Here is a 17,821-nt window from a genome sequence, read left to right on the forward strand (position 1 = left end):
AATCCCAGCTACTCAGGAGGCTGAGTAGCTGGGATTACAGGCACGCGCCACCATGCCCAGCTAATTTTTTTTTTGTATTTTTAGTAGAGACGGGGTTTCACCGTGTTGACCAGGATGGTCTCGATCTCTTGACCTCGTGATCTACCCGCCTCGGCCTCCCAAAGTGCTGGGATTACAGGCTTGAGCCACCAGTGACTCTGATTTTAAACCCAAGAGACTCAACTGAAAAATTATTATAAACAGTAAGACAACTCAGTAAGGTATAAAGGTGGAAAATTAATAAACAGAAACAATCTTATACATGCAAACAATAACCTGTTGAAGGATATAAGGATGAAGGACCTCATTTAAAGTAGCAATAGAAAAGATAAAATACTTAGGAACAAATTTAACAAGAAATGTGCATGCCCTATATGTACAGAACTTTAAAATAAAACCAAAGAACCCAAACAAGCTTTGAATAAATAGAAAGGCATACATGGGTAGGAAAAATAATAATTGTTCCAATGTCATATCTCCCTAAGTTAATTTAACATTTTAACACAATTCTAATAAAAAATACTATTTTTTTCCTCAGTGGTTAAAACAATGTGGGACTAGTTCATACATGGACATACAGATCAATAGAACAGATGAAAATGTTCTGATATAAACCCAGATACAGATAGGAATTAGTATACAATAAAGGTGACATTGAAAATCACTAGGGAAAAGAGAGACTGACTATTCAATATATGGTATTGAACTAGTTGTAACAAGTCAGCCTAGTTCTAGGCAGGCTGTAACTAGGTAGCCATCTGGAATAAAACTGGATCTATACTTTACACTATACACTAAATTACAAAGACAACATATATTTAAATGTGAAAAACCAAACTGAAATTACTAGAGGAAATCTATGAGAAAATGTCTTTATAACCTTGGAAGGTCTTTGTAAATGTGACTTAAAATATATAAGTCATTAAAAAATTGATCAATTATGTAAAAATGAAAAAAAAATCTGTGTGGCAAAGAAACAAAATCACCATAATCAAAGTTAAAAGATGAATGACAAACTGGGTAGAGTATTTTCGACTCATATCACAAAGTACTAATATCACTTATATATAAAGCACTACTAGAAATAAGATTTTAAAAATCAACAACCCAATAGAAAAATAGGCAGTAATATGAATATGTTTGTCAGATTTTCAAAAATCTAAAAGTATGACAATCTAACTTATGGTATTATAAATTGGTACAGCTCCATGAAGGGTAATTTGGCAAGATCTGTCAGTCTTTTAAGTGTACATGTCCTTGACCCAAGAGACACTTTTAAATGACTTTATCCTGTGAATATACTTGACACATAAAATGACCTATTATTAATAGATTTATCTAATCATTTCATTATATATATATATATATCATAACATCACATTGTATCCCATATATATGTGTGTGTATATATATATAAAAAATTATCATTTGTCAGTTAAAATAAAATTTTAAAAATCATTTAAAAAACAGCCGGGCACAGTGGTTCATGCCTGTAATCCCAGCATTTTGGGAGGCCAGTGTGAGCAGATCACCTGAGATCAGGAGTTTGAGACCATCCCGGCCAACATGGCAAAACCCCATCTCTACTAATAATACAAAAATTAGCCAGGTGTATTAGTGGCGCACGCCTGTATTCCCAGCTACTCAGGAGGCTGAGGCATGAGAATCACTTAAGCTGAGGAGGTGGAGGTTGTGGTGAGCCGAGATAACACCATTGCACTCCAGCCTGGTGACAGAGTAAAACTGTGTCTCCAAAAAATAATAATCATAAAATAAAAATAATCATTAAAAAATAACCTAGGTGAGGGTTACTTATTGCAGCATTACTTGTAATAACAAGATTAGAAACAATCCAGTATTCCTCAATATGAAACTAGTTAAATAAATCATGATGCATCCATGTAATCGAATATTATTCAGCAGTTAGAAAGAAATATATAGAGAATGAGAATGCACCACATAGTATATTATTAATAAAAGTGCAGACCTCCAAGACATTTTTAATGAAAACCACAAGATGTAGAACCATATGCACTATTTGCTACTTTTTGTGTAAAAAATGAAAAAATAGAGCATATATTTGCTTATATATATATATATACATGAGTATATATATACAGAGTATATATTACAGTATTATATGATAATAATTAGTAAATATAGAGTATATATTTGCTTATATATGAGTATATATAGATAGTATATATTACAGTATATAAATACAATAGTATTTAGTATATAGAAAGCATATATTTGCTTATATAGATATATGTTTTGGGGGTGAAAAAGTGAGGAGATTTAGTGAATGGGAGATGGAGTAGGAAGATTAACTTTTTGCTTTTCTATTTTTTAAATATTCAAATGGTAAGGATTAAATATTAGATATATAAAAAGTGCTTATTAAAAAATCAAACAATACAGAAACATGTAAGGTAAGAAGTAATGTTCCCCTATCCTTAAACCAGCCACTCAAAGAAAACCAATACGAATAGTCTTTTATATACCTTACAGGATTTAGTCATTGAGAAACAGGAGGCTTCAAAAAATTATGTACTGTATTAGGCAAGGAAAGCATTAGTTTCTGGCTCGTGGCAGCCATGTTGTCCTGGCACTGCCAAATCCACTTAGACCACATATAAGCAGCTGACATCAATGCTGATCTCCTGCCGCTGGTCCACAGTGAGCAGCTGGGTTTACATAGCACACCCAATCCTCCGAGAGTTCAGTTATATGTAAAATAAGAAGTTAGAAATAATTCTGAATTTGAAAAGTGAATGGAATTTTAAAAGTGAATGGTAGAGGCCATTAACTCTACTGAATTACGTATTGTGGTAGATTTCAAATTAAGACATTAACATTTTAGTAAATGAAAATGCTCGTGCAATCTGCAAATTCTTGGCAATAGTACCACAGAATTCAGCCAGTAAGGGCTCCTAAGTTACAAACATAGAGTCCCAAAGAACACTAAGAATTATTCTTGATTTTCCACTGCTCTTATTAAAAATATATTCTAGATGGAGACTGCTAGTCCACTAGGGCAGTAAAGCAAGTCTCACATTACTGAGACCTCGTCACAATCCTGTTCCTTTGCCTCAGAAAATTCCTTGATAAGTAGAATATGAATGTTATAAATATTTATTAACAAAATATACCCAAAATGAAATATACAGCCTTCCCATTCTAATATAAATACCAAGATCTCTTGCCAAACCAGCAGTTGATATTTTAATACATGTGCCCTAACACAACAAAACAGTGTTTATACAACACACTCTTTCCCATCATCTTATAAAAACAGTCTGTTGATGTTGGAACAAACCTTAGAAATCAACAAGTTTACTCACGCAATTGTTCATTCAATTAAGGAACATTTACTGAGTATCTCCATATAGCAGGTAAAATAAAAAGGAACAGAGATAAGAAGATGAATAGCGGCCGGGCGCGGTGGCTCACGCCTGTAATCCCAGCACGTTGGGAGGCCGAGGCGGGTGGATCACGAGGTCAAGAGATCGAGACCATCCTGGTCAACATGGTGAAACCCCGTCTCTACTAAAACTACAAAATATTAGCTGGGCATGGTGGCGCGTGCCTGTAATCCCAGCTACTCAGGAGGCTGAGGCAGGAGAATTGCCTGAACCCAGGAGGCGGAGGTTGCCGTGAGCCGAGGTCGCGCCATTGCACTCCAGCATGGGTAACAAGAGCGAAACTTCGTCTCAATACATTATCACACCAGCCAGCAGATGAATAGCTCCATCTCTGGCTCTTGAATTTAAGTCTAAGCCAATTCCTTTATTTTTATATTGAAGAATCTCTAGGTTTCTCAAGTTCAGACGGGAACTTTACATTATGTCAAATATCATACATTTATAAAAATAACTAAATATTTTATATTTGTGGATTGGCAGTGGTTTATTATTCCATCAATGTTGTTTCACATAGTCATTTTTTGTTTTCAGATGATTATTTCAGAGGATTTAGCTGCTCTTCATCCTCATGAGTAAATACATTATGCCAGCTGGCCTCACAACAACCCTCATTTTACAGACTGGGAAACTTTTAGGTCAGTGACTTTCTCAGGCTCTCACAGCTAGTATCTAAACTCAGATCTGCCTGTCTCGTACGTACATTCTCTACACAATAGTAAACAGCAGGATTTGTAGAAATGTAGGCTAGAGAAATTGTAATTTGTATTAATTACATGATTGTCATTCGTTAAAACCTCAGCTGCTTCTCAGGTAATTTCTTAGAGAAAAGTATACTATAATTGTAAACACAATGTGTTACTGAGGTTCATAAGACCATGAAATGATACTGGGTTACTGTTAGTTTCCATCATTACAATACTGTACATTAAAATGATCAATATATAAGTGAAGTTACTGCTATTTCGATTGTATTTCTTTACCTTTTATCATCAAACCTTCCTATAGGCTTATCTTTTGTTCATTTGAACCGCTTTGCTATACATCTTGACTATCCATATCGAGTCTATTATATCTTTAAAGATACCATCATATTTTTATATTATATTATTTTTTTTAAAAGATACTTGATCTTTCTTCTTCAGGAGAGTCACAGTGGTGTGACATTGGTGTGACTCTCCTCCTAACACACTCTTTCTACATAAACCTTCTGAAAAACAAGGCATTCACTCTATAGTGAATGATAATGCATAGCTCACTCAGAGCAGGGTACACGTATTTGAAATTATGAAGGTGGTCTGTAGTAAAAGAGAAAATTTGAGTTGAATTTGATAATTTGATAGAATCTAGTACTGATTGTCAGCTTTGAAGACCTTGGACTACAGAATCAGACTACAAAATCTAAGAGTAATATTCTTCCAACGAGTCACTAGCAATCAGATAGAGGTTTCTAGGGGTCCTCACACTTTCTGTTTTATGTATTTACAGATTGGATCAAGGGCAGAGGGTTAGTAAGCCTCAATCAAGAAAGAAAAAACAAATACATGGAAATCTTAAATTGAATTCCAACATGAAAATTATGGCACAGTTTATACAACTTTATGATATCCCAGTTGCATAAAATTATACTTCACCCTTCAAATAATGTCATACAATTAAATGACGTCTATGGCAAATATTATCATATAGGTCACGATCCCTACAATGTTTAATTATTCACAAAGCATTGGGAGGAATCTTGGGGCCTAGCCAATTGAAAAGAGCAAAGGTTTTGAAACAGCCAAATCTAGAATTTCACAAGAGCTCTATCATGGAATCTTGGCCAAGTTACTGAATCAGATTGAACTCAGCTTTATCACCTGTAAAATGGTTATTGCAAGTATTAGTAATGACACATATAAGGTGTTTGGAAGGAGAGCTTTGTACATAGTGCTCAATAAACTCAAGTTTTACCTGAGGCACTTCACACAGTATACAACAGTGTTTTTAAATTAAATTGAATTGATTATAAAGAGATCAAGTGTTAGTATTATCTGATCTTCCAACCAGAGTGGGCAACTGAAAAGATGTATTTCCTGTTAATACAGTACTTATTTTCCCAGGAGTCTGGACTGGGCAAACTTTAGCAAGGAATGTCTTCATATATAGTATACAAAAAAATCTCCCTCTAGCTTATGAATCCATATTGTCACAAAACATCTATTTATTCAGTGTTTAGAGCTTTTTTAAAATAAATAAACTACAGTGAACTTATTATGATAGATAATAGATATTTTAACCAGTTTGATTTAAATTGTTTACAGTGTCATCTAGGATTTTAAGGGAAGAACAGTCAAGAAAAAGAAGGAAACAGGTCATAGTTGTTGCATCTCAATGCAGTTCAGAAAACACAAGTAGGTCCACCTAATACGTGGTAGCAGAGGAAATTCTGAGGCACCAGTGGAAAGTAAAATCTTGGTATTTTATAGTTTCCTTTTGTAAGAACTCGTTTGTATTAAGTTGCGTATTTTATATTTTCTGGAATTTTGTGTCATTGTATCAATAGTTAATAATATGGTTTCACCATAACTCCTCTTTGATCATGTAACCAGCAAAGTTTCTAACAACAAAGCATATTTTAGGGATGCACACCTTCCTCTCAGTCAATGTATAGAAAATATTACTTTATATATTAAAACTACAGTGCCATGACAAGGTAGTCAACATCTTTAGTTATCAGGAAAATGCAAATTATAACTACAACTGTGTGTGTGTACTTATCAAATTGTGTACTTTATATATAAGTAATTTATTTCACATCAATTAAACCTCATTAAAGCTATTTTTAAAATATTATGTGGATTTTGCAGAAAATGAAAAGAGAAACCCCTGACCTCAGTCAACAGGTTGGATGCATCAACCACCTGCCTCCTTTGCATTACCAGCTACTTCCTGGCTATGGGCAAGTGTGATGCTTTATTACTGGACTGTAAGGACCTTCAGGGTGGAATCCATGTTTAACTCGACTGGGTCTTCCCTCAAACTCTCTCACTAAATATTTAACTGTTGTTTTTTAAATGAAAAACAAATTGCTTGGATAGTTTATGGTGAAACATTTCAGAAAACATTTCTACCCATATTGCCTAATGAACCCTTACAATTTTTTGAACTATGCATGAGAGGCAGCATGTCTTCATGCTTAAGAACTTTAGTCAGTGACTTGTCCAGCTACTTACTAACTGCTTGACCTTAGATAAAATTATCTTGCCTCTCCAGGCCTCAGTTTCCTCATTTCTAAAGTGGGACAGTATAGGACCTATGTCTTTGGTTTTCTGAGAGGATTAAATGATACAACCCATATAAAGTACATGGCCCATATTTAGTACTCAATAAATATTCGTTGTTTTTGTTGTGTTGTTATTGCTTTCCATATCCCTAACATGCTGTAAAGAAACAAAGAATCTAAACATTCAGGTTATTATGCATAGTAAGGGCATAAGAACTGTTAGCAGGGAAAAAGGCAAGTGAATTCATACATTCGCCATTACAAATTGTTGAAAGTTTATGAACTCCAAAGACTGAAATATTCCATTTTTCATCAGGAGAAAGAAAATGTGATGAACAAGTTACCTGAATCTTACAGAAGGGATAGTTCTAAAGTGACATTAAAGTTACCTGCATGTTAACCCTTTTACAAGCATACAATTAGAGGAATTTGATTTACTGGAAGAAGCACAAGGGTTTCAATACCTTATAGTGTTGTCAGTACACTTGATTCTTGCTCTTAGATCTTTTCATTACAAAAGAAAAATGAAAAACATGCCAGTAGGTAAAGAGGCTAAAGTTGCAAACGGCCCATTTACTTTCTCCCTACCCTTCACACTGAAGTTCTTAAATGTAGAAATCCTGTTCTCCTATTTGTTTGCAAGTTTTCTGTCTAGTGAAAAATACTTTATCATTTTGTCTATGGGGAATTAATCAAACAGAATTGTGGAAAAATGTAATCTTTAGGGAGCTTTGCTGTGAGTACTCTCAGTAAATACAGCACAAGCCAAGAGACTCTACAGAGACCTGAGCTAGAATAGACGAAGTCTGGGCCACTGTCAGATAATCATTTCCTTGAGTTTTGAGCAAGTCACTTAATTGTTTTGTCACCTCTGATTTGTAATATTGGGCCTAATCACATTTTCCTGATTTGTAGGGAGTGTTTATAAAATATATGCAATAATTATCATTAATAAACTGTATTATTAATTTCCTCCAAAAATAATGTACTAACATGTCAGTTAAATTTACAAGTTACCCTTTAGTCTGGCCCAGTACTAGATTTACCTTTAAAAGTCCAAGTCAATTTGTTGTATGTGAAGAACATAATACCAGGAGTCAGGAAATGTTAATCTTTTTATTGTTCTGCCAGTCATTACCTCTGTGGTCATTAGTTGCGACTTCACTCTTCAGTTTCCTCAAATGTAAAAGTAGGAGTTTGGACTATATCAGAAAAGAAACATACCTGATATGTGCCACCACTCTCATAATTCTGTGCCCATGGCAGACATTGTTAATCAGTCATTGAACTTTTTCTACCAAATTGGGAAGCTGTTTCTGAACACCTTCAGCAAAGCATTGTAGGCAGCCACTACCGATGGATCAGGATTGGCAATCAAAGTGAAATTTACTTCCCATCTCTGGGCCAGAAGATGTCTAAGGTTTCTTTTAATTCTAGTATTACTCAAAGGGAAAAATGAGAGTCCATGGAATAGAAAGTCCCAGAAGACAAATCTCATTTCCATTTTTTATTTTCCAACCTCCAAGAATGTTATAGACTGTCTGTAAGGCCTGTTTATGACGATGCTCTGCTCTTCCATTTATTGTAGTCTGCTTTTTGTTTGTTCAATGTGGAAATAATTTGCTTTTATCCCTTAACTCTAAAAATGCTTTCTGTAAAGATTTAAAAATACAGAAAAATACAAAGATGGAAATGAAAGTTATCTGATATTCTACCCCCATTATTAATATTTGAGAACTGGCCTTGAAGGCATAGCTTCAGGCATAACGTTTTTCTGCATTTTATTTTCCTCACAAAGCAATGTTATGTATGGGCCATTTTGCCTACTACTGAGAGGCTGCAGTTCTTAACCTCTATTCATAAAATTTTATCTCTGGTAACTCCTGTTCTGCTGAGTTAAACTTTGCAAATATAGCAGTAAATTGAGAGAGAAAGGATCTTTAGAAACTTAACCACAACCACACTTAAAGATGTGGTCAAATTCTCCAGGCTCCACTCAAATAAATAAAAAATGGAAAGATTACAAAGCTTGTGGCTAAAATTCAATTTGAAAATAAAACACATCCAGTGGCATGGGAGAAAAGCAAGCGTTCTTTCCTCACTCCCACCCCCCACTCCCACCCTTTTTCTTCTTGTTATAAAAGTAATGTATGTTGGCCGGTCACAGTGGCTCATGCCTATAATCCTGGCATTTGGGGAGGGTGAGGCAGGAGGACTGCTTGAGGCCAGGAGTTTGAGACCAGCCTGGGCAACACAGTGAGACCGCCCCCTCCACAAAAAAATGTTAAAATTAGCTGGGCATGGTGGAGCATGCTTGTCGTCCCAGCTGCTCAACAGGCTTTGGAGATATACAGCTTATTGTACCAGTAGTTTGCACAGTGAGGTGTACACTCCAGGGAACCAAGGATATGGGTCTGTTTTGCAATTATTACATCAATTATTTTGAACACTGCTATACTGGAGTTTATTTTTTGTTTTTTAATTTTTTGAGATGGAATTTCACTCTTGTTGCCCAGGCTGGAGTGCAATGGCTCGATCTCTGCTCACCGCAACCTCTGTCTTCCAGGTTCCAGTGATACTCCTGTCTCAGCCTCCTGAGTAGTTAGGATCACAGGCATTCGCCACCACGCCCAGCTAATTTTGTTCTTTTAATAGAGACGGAGTTTCTCCTTGTTGGTCAGGCTGCTTTCAAACTCCCAACCTCAGGTGATCCAAAGTGTTGGGATTACAGGCGTGAGCCACCGCACCCAGCATACACTGGAGTTTAGTTTATTCACTGAGCAGGTTGCTCCTCAAGTTCAAACTCCCTAAGCAGATATTCAGTAAGTATCTTACATAACTGGTACAAATGAGGTCATATCAAGGTCAGAACCTCTGAATGCATTTATACCTCCATCTACTTCATTGATGAAATATCTGTGTTCCTGAAATGTATTTTGATAAGGAGACTATTTCACCATCGTCTATTTAATAAAATGAAACTGAAGTATAGTGTGATGAGGTCTTTTACTTTGTATGTAATGATAAGCATATATTATGGGAAAGACAGCTTCCTCATTCCCAAGAAGTCAATTTCCTTCTGAGAGTCTGAGTCTTTATTAAATCACAAAGTACCATCTCCCTGTTTGTGTTCTCAATGCTGGCTAACAAACAAAAAGCAGCCAGGGGAACCCTGCCTTTGATAGTCAACATATAGTATGCTGTTTTGGTTATCAATTGCTATGAAACAAACCACCCCCAAATTTAGGGCTGAAAGCAATTTATTATAATTTCTCACACTTCTTCCTGTTGACTTGGCTTAGCAAGCAGTCTTCTGCTGGTCTTGCTTACAGTCTCCTGTATGTGACTGCAGTCATATACCAGCTGAGACTGGAGTTCTCTGGAGGCCTGACTAGGTGGGCTTGAAGGTCCAAGATGGCTTCTTCATTCACCCTAGTGTGCTGGTTCACATAGTCTCTCTCTCTCTCTCTCTCTCTCTCCATTTAGAGTTTCATCTTCTATCACTTTTCCCATGGCCTCTCTTTCCATCAAGGTAGTCAGACCTCTTAGCATGATGGCTGACTTCCAAGAGTATATAATTAAAAGCTGTCAGGCCTTTTTCAAGCTTAGGTGAAGACCTGACATAAAGTCACTACTGGCCTCCTTCCATAACTTAAAGTAAGTTGCAGGGCCAGCCTTGCTTGGTTCCATATGGGGGGACTAGACAAATGCCTCAGTATCAGAGGGGTGATTACTGGGTGCCATCTTTAGAAGCTTTCTATACTTGATGCTGGACAAAGTAGAATTTCAACTACAATTCTAAAAGATTCTGAATATTTTCTGGCTCCAACACGGCGAACAATTGAGAAAAAGGATCCCATGGCAGCAAGACAGGAGAGAAAAACCAGCACCTCCTCTTTCTTGCTCCTCTGGAGCATCTCAACATGCAGTATCTGTACTCTCCTAACACAACAGGCAGATTTGGAGGGCAGACCAAGGGCTCAGGCTCTCATATGAAGACAATCACATTCCAGAGTCTGCCAAGACTTGGCACCCCCTTGACATGGGTGGTCTTGAGAATGGGATTCCCTTTATTTGTCTGAACCATGGTGCAATGCCTAACAGCTTTTCCTTAGTGTTTGCTTTTCTTAAACATGTTCGAACTTTTATCATATTGCTCCCCTCCCTTTGAAAATATGTGCTTTGCAGGTGCCTGAAATAACATACTCTCAGCAAATTGCAGAACTGGAAAAGTAAAGGTTATTTCATTCAGTCTAAACTCAATGGAAATTTTGTGGCTTAACAAGGAATTACCAAATACTTTATAAACTCCTTCAGAGCAGTAACCATGTCATATGACTTTGGTGTCTCCTACCTTCTAGGCTCATTGTCTACCTTCTCTGATGTCGTAATTTTAATAAGTAACTTGAATTGTTAACAATTTACAAGAGTAAATTGTTATTGGACTCAGAAATGTTTCATTATATCTCTGCATCTTTCATGTGGAGGTCCTTTGCAAACAATTTCTCCTAACTTGTTTTCATTGTGCAGATCATATTGCAGAGTTTTCGCATAACAGCTGAAAGGCAGTAATAGGAGTTGAAGAAACCTGCTTCAATTACAAGTAATTAATTTAGGCTTCACTTATCTTAAGGAATATCTGAACATACAAATTTACACATAAATCCTGGGAGTGTCAAATTATGCAACCTAGGGAAAGTAAGCTCTGCAGTTTTTTGGGCGTTGATCGCTATAGACGGGGGTGTGTGTGTGGTTTTTGAATGAAATAGTAAAACCACTGCCAGTATTATCTACTTCACCTGGTTTTGAATAATTCCAGGAAGCTAGAAACTGAAAACCAGTCTTGTTAAAGAGTTAGAAAGACTGTAAATGCATAAGAGGAAAGAAAAAAACAAAACAAAACCATTTATCTATCTTCTTTGAACCCTTATAAGAGTTCACAAGTTTCCTAGTTTCAAATACTTGAAGTTTTCTGTGGGCAATTTTTTTAAAATAATTGTTTTAATGTAAGACAATACATACTCATTGGAGATTTAAAGCACACTTGCTAGTACCAAGGAGAAAGATAGAAATTGTTGATTCCACAACATTTAATATATTGGTAACTATTCTTAAATTTTTTTTCTAGGCACATGTTTTTGTAAAACGAGTCAGTACTATGCAGACCTTTTTGTAACTTCTTTTTTTAATTTGTACTATTTTGTGAGTACGTGAAAAAGAAATGTGTAAAGATTAAACGATTATAGCATGTTGTGGTATTACACACTGTTGAAGGGCACCATCTGTGGCGTGGTGGCTGCGCTTTGGTGGGAAGAGTTTCTCATGGGGTTCTCGTTTTTCTCCCAGCTCTGGGTGGGCAATATTGACCACTCTCCAACCTAAACGGCCTTCTCCGTTTGCCTTTGACGACTTGGGCTTAGTAGAATGGAGACACGTGGGAGTATAGAGGAGGGCGTTCACGGTGACCGCGAACAGGAGCTCCCGGCACTGTCCACATTACAGACCCACTGGCCCCAGACCGGGAGGGCAGCTGGCGGTGGCACGGCCTGGATCCAAATCTTTAGCCCCCACCCCGGCTGGCGCCATTCTCGGGCGGTGGAGTGAGATAAAGCGGGGCAAGGTTCTGCAACTCCAAATCAGGGAGGCGCAGCTCCTACACCAACGCCTTTCCGGGGCTCCGGGTGTGTTTGTTCCAACTGTTTAAACTGTTTGAAAGCGCCCGAACTCTAGCGACCTTCGCAAACAACTCTTAATCTCCCGGGCGAGAGCGCTGCCCTTATTTGCGGGGGAGGGCACACTGAACGCCGACACCGGGGTGCTAACAGAGGCCTCCTCTCGGTCCCCCGCCTGCTGGGACCCCAGCTGCCAGTCCCTTCCCACCCCCGGACCGCGAGCTTCTTGCGTCAGCCCCGGCGCGGGTGGGGGATTTTCGGAAGTGCAGCCCGCGCGGCCGGCAGGGGAAGGAAGGGCCCAGGCTCTTGCCCCGCCCTTGTGGGGCGGGAGGCGGAGCGGGGCAGAGGCCCGCCGGCAACTCGGGCCGCGTCGCTGAGCAGCGAGTGCCGCGGAGCCCGGAGGAGCCGCCCTGTCCGCGCCGCACCTCGGCAGCCGGAACAGGGCAGCCGTCGGGGAGCCCCAACGCACGGTCCCCAGCTCAGCATGATGGACTTGGAGCTGCCGCCGCCGGGACTCCAGTCCCAGCAGGTGCTGCCTAGGTCCTCTCGGCTCTGCCGTGGTACTAGGACGGGGGCGGGGGAGCTAGGGAGCCGCGGCCGGGGAGAGACAGCCGCAGCCGGCTTCCCCAACGTCTGGCTAGAGCCAGGACCGCAGCGCTGGCGAGAGTCGCCGCCCTTGCGCTGGGGCCGGGCGGGGAGGGGCAGCGGGGGCGCGGCCGGGTGGTCTGACCGACCACTAGTCCGAGGAAGGCTGGGTGGGGAGTTGCGGGAAGGTCTGGGGATTGAGCCCGCGAGCGTGGGCCGTGGGGGCGAATCCAGCTGCGTCCTGAGTCCCCAGAGCTGGGACTCCCAAGCCCTAAAGTTTAAGCGGCCCCGCGGGCGGCGGGTAGGAGGGGGCGGACGCTGGCGGTCTGAGCCGGCGCGGCCCGGCCCTTCCGGGGCTGCGCGGCTCCCCCGCCTCGGAGCCGGCAAAAATGTGCCTAGTCACGGGGCCGCTCTTGGGGGAGCTGAGGTCGCCTTTGGGCTGGGACCCGGAGCCCCTTCGCTGCGCCCCAAGACCTCCTGCGGCGCAGCCTACGGGCTGCGGCGCGCTCACCCAATTGGGCCGTCTGTGGGCGCTGCTTTGCGAAGTCATCCATCTGTCGGATCACTCTCTGGCAGCCTTGAGCTTTCCTGAAAGCTCAGTCCCCAGGACGAGGGAGGAGCGCTTGAAGTGCCCAGCGGGCTCAGAAGCCCCGACGTGCGGCGACTGAGCCCGGCCCCGCGCAGTTTCTTGGCCGGGGAGGGGTTCGGGCTCGGGCATCCGGAGCTGGCCCCTTGCAACGCCGCGGGAAGTGCGGGCGAGGGCAGCGGACTCTGAAGCTGGAGTCGGCGGCGCCCGGGGCTTCTAATTCGGACGCGGTGCCCCCTGGTGGCGCGCACCTGCGTGGCCTTGGCCTCCGTGACAGCGGCCCGTTGGCCGTCACGGCAGCCCTCGGTTGGCCCTTTCCTGCTTTATAGCGTGCAAACCTCGCCGCGCCAGGGCCAAGGGACAAGTTGGAGCTGTTGATCTGTTGCGCAATTGTTATTTTCCCCAGAGCAGCTTTGTCTTTGGATTTAGCATTTCAGAATTGCAATTCCAAAATGTGTAAGACAGGATATTCTCTTCTGTGCTGTCAAGGGTAAGAGTTGCCAGTGTAGATTAGAATTTTTATTGCTTTTAATCTGTTACTAAGTTTTTTGCTTTCAGCTATTATTTTCCCCCTGAGTGCTTTATATATTTTTCCTTTTCAGTTGAGAATTTGCTTCAATTTCTTAACATGTTCCCCCTTTTCTGCAGGGGCAGAGAGTGGAACACTTGCGTTTCATAATACTTGCTAGTTTCTGTAAATTGTTATAAAAGTGAAAAAAAGTTTCAACTCATTCTTTGAAGAAACTTTAAAAGTAGATATTTATATTTCTGATTTCCTTTGTAAATAAATTATAGGAATGAAAAACATTGGAATTCAAGGAAATGTGTACTTGATGTACAGTAAATACGTTTATGATGTTAAATGTAAAGTTTTAGGCTAATTCCAAAGATCTGTAAAGTATTAAGTTATTGACAATGTATTAATTGTGCTTTTTTTTCCTTTAAAGTTGTTTGTCTTGAACTTTTCCCCAGTCTTGATTGGAATTGTATTCTGGTTCCAACTAGTGAAGAAGTGAATTGTACTTTCGGATTTATTTAATAGCTGCTGTTCAAGAGTTATCTATAGGAATGCTTGTTTGACTGAAGGATATATGATGAAAGTGAACTTTGGTTTTTCTAATTTCTGGAATTGTACTCTAAAGCCCTCTATTATTTTTAAATTTTTCTTTCTTTGCTGTGTAATATAACGCTCCATATACGAAAATGCGTAAAACACATGTACTGCTTTAAGTGTGTAATTTTCAATTGTGTTTGATAAAAATAACTGCTTTCCTACCTTTGTAATCAGACATTAACTTGCATGTCTTAAAACTGAGAAGAACAAGAAAATTTAGAATTGATTTTGTTTATGATTCATATTAGGTCATTGTTATCCACTAAGATTTGAACAGAGTCAAACATTTTCTTGACCTTTTGTCAAAGAAATTCTCCAGGTGTGAAGTGGTAGTAGGATATAGTTTTTCACCTTCTGTGCAGAGGATGTGTTGATAATCAGGCCAGTAAGTAGAACCCTAGATTCAGTATCTCCATTAGGTGAAAGGAATCATCCATTACTCTTTGCAAGGGTGTCTTGGAGAAATAAAGCACTTTCCTAGATGAGGGATGAAATTGATATTGAACTAGACTGATAAGATTATTTTTAAGTCAAACAAGAGAAATAGGACAACCTCTCATCTCCTGAATGAATGTTAAACAAAGAACAGCTTGACTTTTTAGATAAGTGAAAAATCTCTAGAGAGATTGTGGAAGCAGCATGTAGAAGGATAAATGCATAACTCCTATCAGGCTTTTCTGCATTAAAAATAACTTGGGCCATTTTGAAATCTTTCTTTTTTGCCCTGGATCCTTAAAAGCAATGCGGAGGGGAAAACTGACTCTGTCTTTAGGATTACCAGAAAAAGTTGAAAGTGAAATATATCATTTTTCTTAATATTTCTTTTTATTGAGGGTAAATCATGTTTAACAAAGTGCATGAAAAAAAGGAACCCAACAAGTATATTTTTTCTTCTGGGAGTTTCCTCTGTCCTGACTGAAGACATTTAAAGGGGGTTTTGCGTCAATATTTCCTCCTTAACTGTTCCTTGAACCTGGGTTAACTTTGCAGTATGCAGGAAGAATTTGGCACTAAGTTAGTAACAATAAGTACTGGGCACTTCCCTGGGTGCCAGACATAATTGCTTCACATGCATAATTTTACAGTAACCTCATGGGAAATACTATTATCCCTGGTTTCCAGGTTGGGAAAACCAGGGAGAATAGTTAGATCAGGCATTAGGTTAGGAAAGAGGCATAGAGAAAGGCCAAGACCTGCTAGGGTGACCAGACTATTGAGTGGTCAAGGTAGCATTCAAACAGGTTTGACTCCTGGGAGCTCCAAATGACCACTTCCAGACTGTACCAAAACTCCTTAAACTTTAGGAAGAAAAGCTCACACTTTCAAAAGTGGGTAAGTTGAGATTTGCCTATTCTGGGGGAAGGAGAGGCTGGAATGTAAAAGATGAATATCTGTAGCTTTTCCATTGAGCAAGACAGTCACTGTATGTGGAGGTAGGAGGTGGACCTTGTTAAATATAGGGAGAGTTAATACAACCCATCAACGGAATTACCCTCTGTGGTCCTTTTTAGGAAGACACAGAGGCCTTGGTGGGTTCAATTTAGAGGGGCAGGACTGTTTCTGTCTTTTTTTCTTTTTGACACGGAGCCTTGCTCTGTTGCCCAGATTGGAGTGCCGTGGCCTGATCTTGGCTCACTGCAACCTCCACTTCTCGGGTTCAAGTGATTCTCCTGCCTCAGCCCCCCAAGTAGCTGGGATTATAGGCACCCACCACAACGCCTGGCTAATTTTTGTTTTAGTAGAGATGGGGTTTCACCATGTTGGCCACGCTAGGCTGACCTTGAACCCTTGACCTGAGGTGATCCACCGGGCTCAGCCTCCCAAAGTACTGGGACTACAGGCGAGAGCCACCACACCCAGCCTGTTTCTTAGTAATAGTTTTTTAAATAATTACTTTGGCAATGTCCAGGATTCTCTCTCACATTTTTCAGGAATCGTTTCCCTTTTTTCTTAATTAAATCTCTTAGCTACTGAAATCTTTGGCTTTGTTTGCCTTGCTAGTTGCTACATTTCTTCTGTTCCATTGGCTCTTTTTGTTTTGAAGTAGTGCTCAAAGATAAGCTTGGTAGTAAGAATATGGTGAAGAGTGTGACAGGTTTAAACCAGGTTGAAGGAGAGAGAGCAGAATGCGGAGAATTTGTATTGAAAACAGCTAGCAGAAACCTGTTGGTGCAAATTCAACCCTAATCTCATGTTTCTGCACTTCTGTACTGTAGCAAGCATAAGGGCCCAAGTCTTAATCTAGTCGAAGTTCACTTGAGTCTTTGAGAATAGTACCTCTCAAAATTAAACGCTTTCCAATGTCTCCAGTGAGGCTGCAGGGAAGTTCAGAACAACAGCCCTGCAGCAAGCTTAGAAAGCACATTGTCCAGATTGGAGCAGAAGAGCAGAGAACACCAGGGGCCATGACTCTGGGGGGAAAAGGGGAGCTGTCCTGAGGCTTTACAGTGCTGGAGGATAGTTTGGGAATGAGTTTGTGATTGTCACAGATAAGAAAACCAACAAACAAAAATCAATTATAAACTAAAGAGAACACAATAATTAGATGAGCAATAAAACGTAATTACAGCATTCTGCATGATTAGCAGTGATGCAATCTTAATGCAATAAACACATTACTGATTTAATAAAAAAAAAAATTAAACGCTTTCTTAGTCTTTATTGTTAAACAAGTTGGTTTTGGAATTATTGTCTTATTTGTCAGAATTAAGTGTGCTGTAGGACTTAAAAGATCTGATGGATGATTTGCCAGAAAGTTGGTCCAGGGTAGCCTCAGGGTATTTAAGTGCCTGGTCCAGCCACTTTCTGAAAATTGACTGAAATCTGTTGCACACCAGGGTAGAGGAGAGCAAGTTTACTAGATGTAATTTTTAGCCTGCTTGCCTTCATCTCTGACTGTAGAAATGTATATTCATTAGAAGTTTACCATAAATAGAGAATAGAGTTTATTTATTTATTTTTAGAGATGGAGTCTGGCTCCATTGCCAGGCTGGAGTGCAGTGGCATGATCTTGGCTCACTGCAGCCTCCACCTCTGGGGTTCAAGCCATTCTCCTGCCTCCGCCTCCTGAGTAGCTGGAACTATAGGCACGTGCCACCAGGCCAGCTAATTTTTGTTTCTTTAGTAGAGACGGGGTTT

General features: G+C 40.0%; 1 protein-coding gene and 1 long non-coding RNA gene across 3 annotated transcripts in view; one reads left to right on the forward strand and one right to left on the reverse strand.

Moving 5' to 3' along the window:
• The window catches only part of LOC116561108, a 51,014-nt gene extending 37,450 nt beyond the window's left edge, over positions 1-13,564 (reverse strand). Inside the window, exon 1 of the long non-coding RNA XR_004273291.1 lies at positions 13,495-13,564. This is a non-coding gene — a long non-coding RNA (uncharacterized LOC116561108). The remainder of the gene's footprint in view (positions 1-13,494) is intronic.
• Positions 11,894-17,821, forward strand: part of NFE2L2 (nuclear factor, erythroid 2 like 2) — a 35,187-nt gene continuing 29,259 nt past the window's right edge. The window contains exon 1 of one of the 2 annotated variants that reach the window (XM_032292853.1): positions 11,894-12,927. In XM_032292853.1, the coding sequence (XP_032148744.1) occupies positions 12,883-12,927 (45 nt within the window). In that variant the 5' untranslated portion in view covers positions 11,894-12,882. Of the gene's footprint in view, positions 12,928-13,134; positions 14,060-17,821 lie in introns of those variants that run through there. The other variant, XM_032292854.1, reaches the window with a different exon arrangement.

Source organism: Sapajus apella, unplaced genomic scaffold, assembly GCF_009761245.1.
Source record: "Sapajus apella isolate SASKATOON/1434 unplaced genomic scaffold, GSC_monkey_1.0 scaffold28, whole genome shotgun sequence".
NCBI lineage: Eukaryota > Metazoa > Chordata > Mammalia > Primates > Cebidae > Sapajus > Sapajus apella.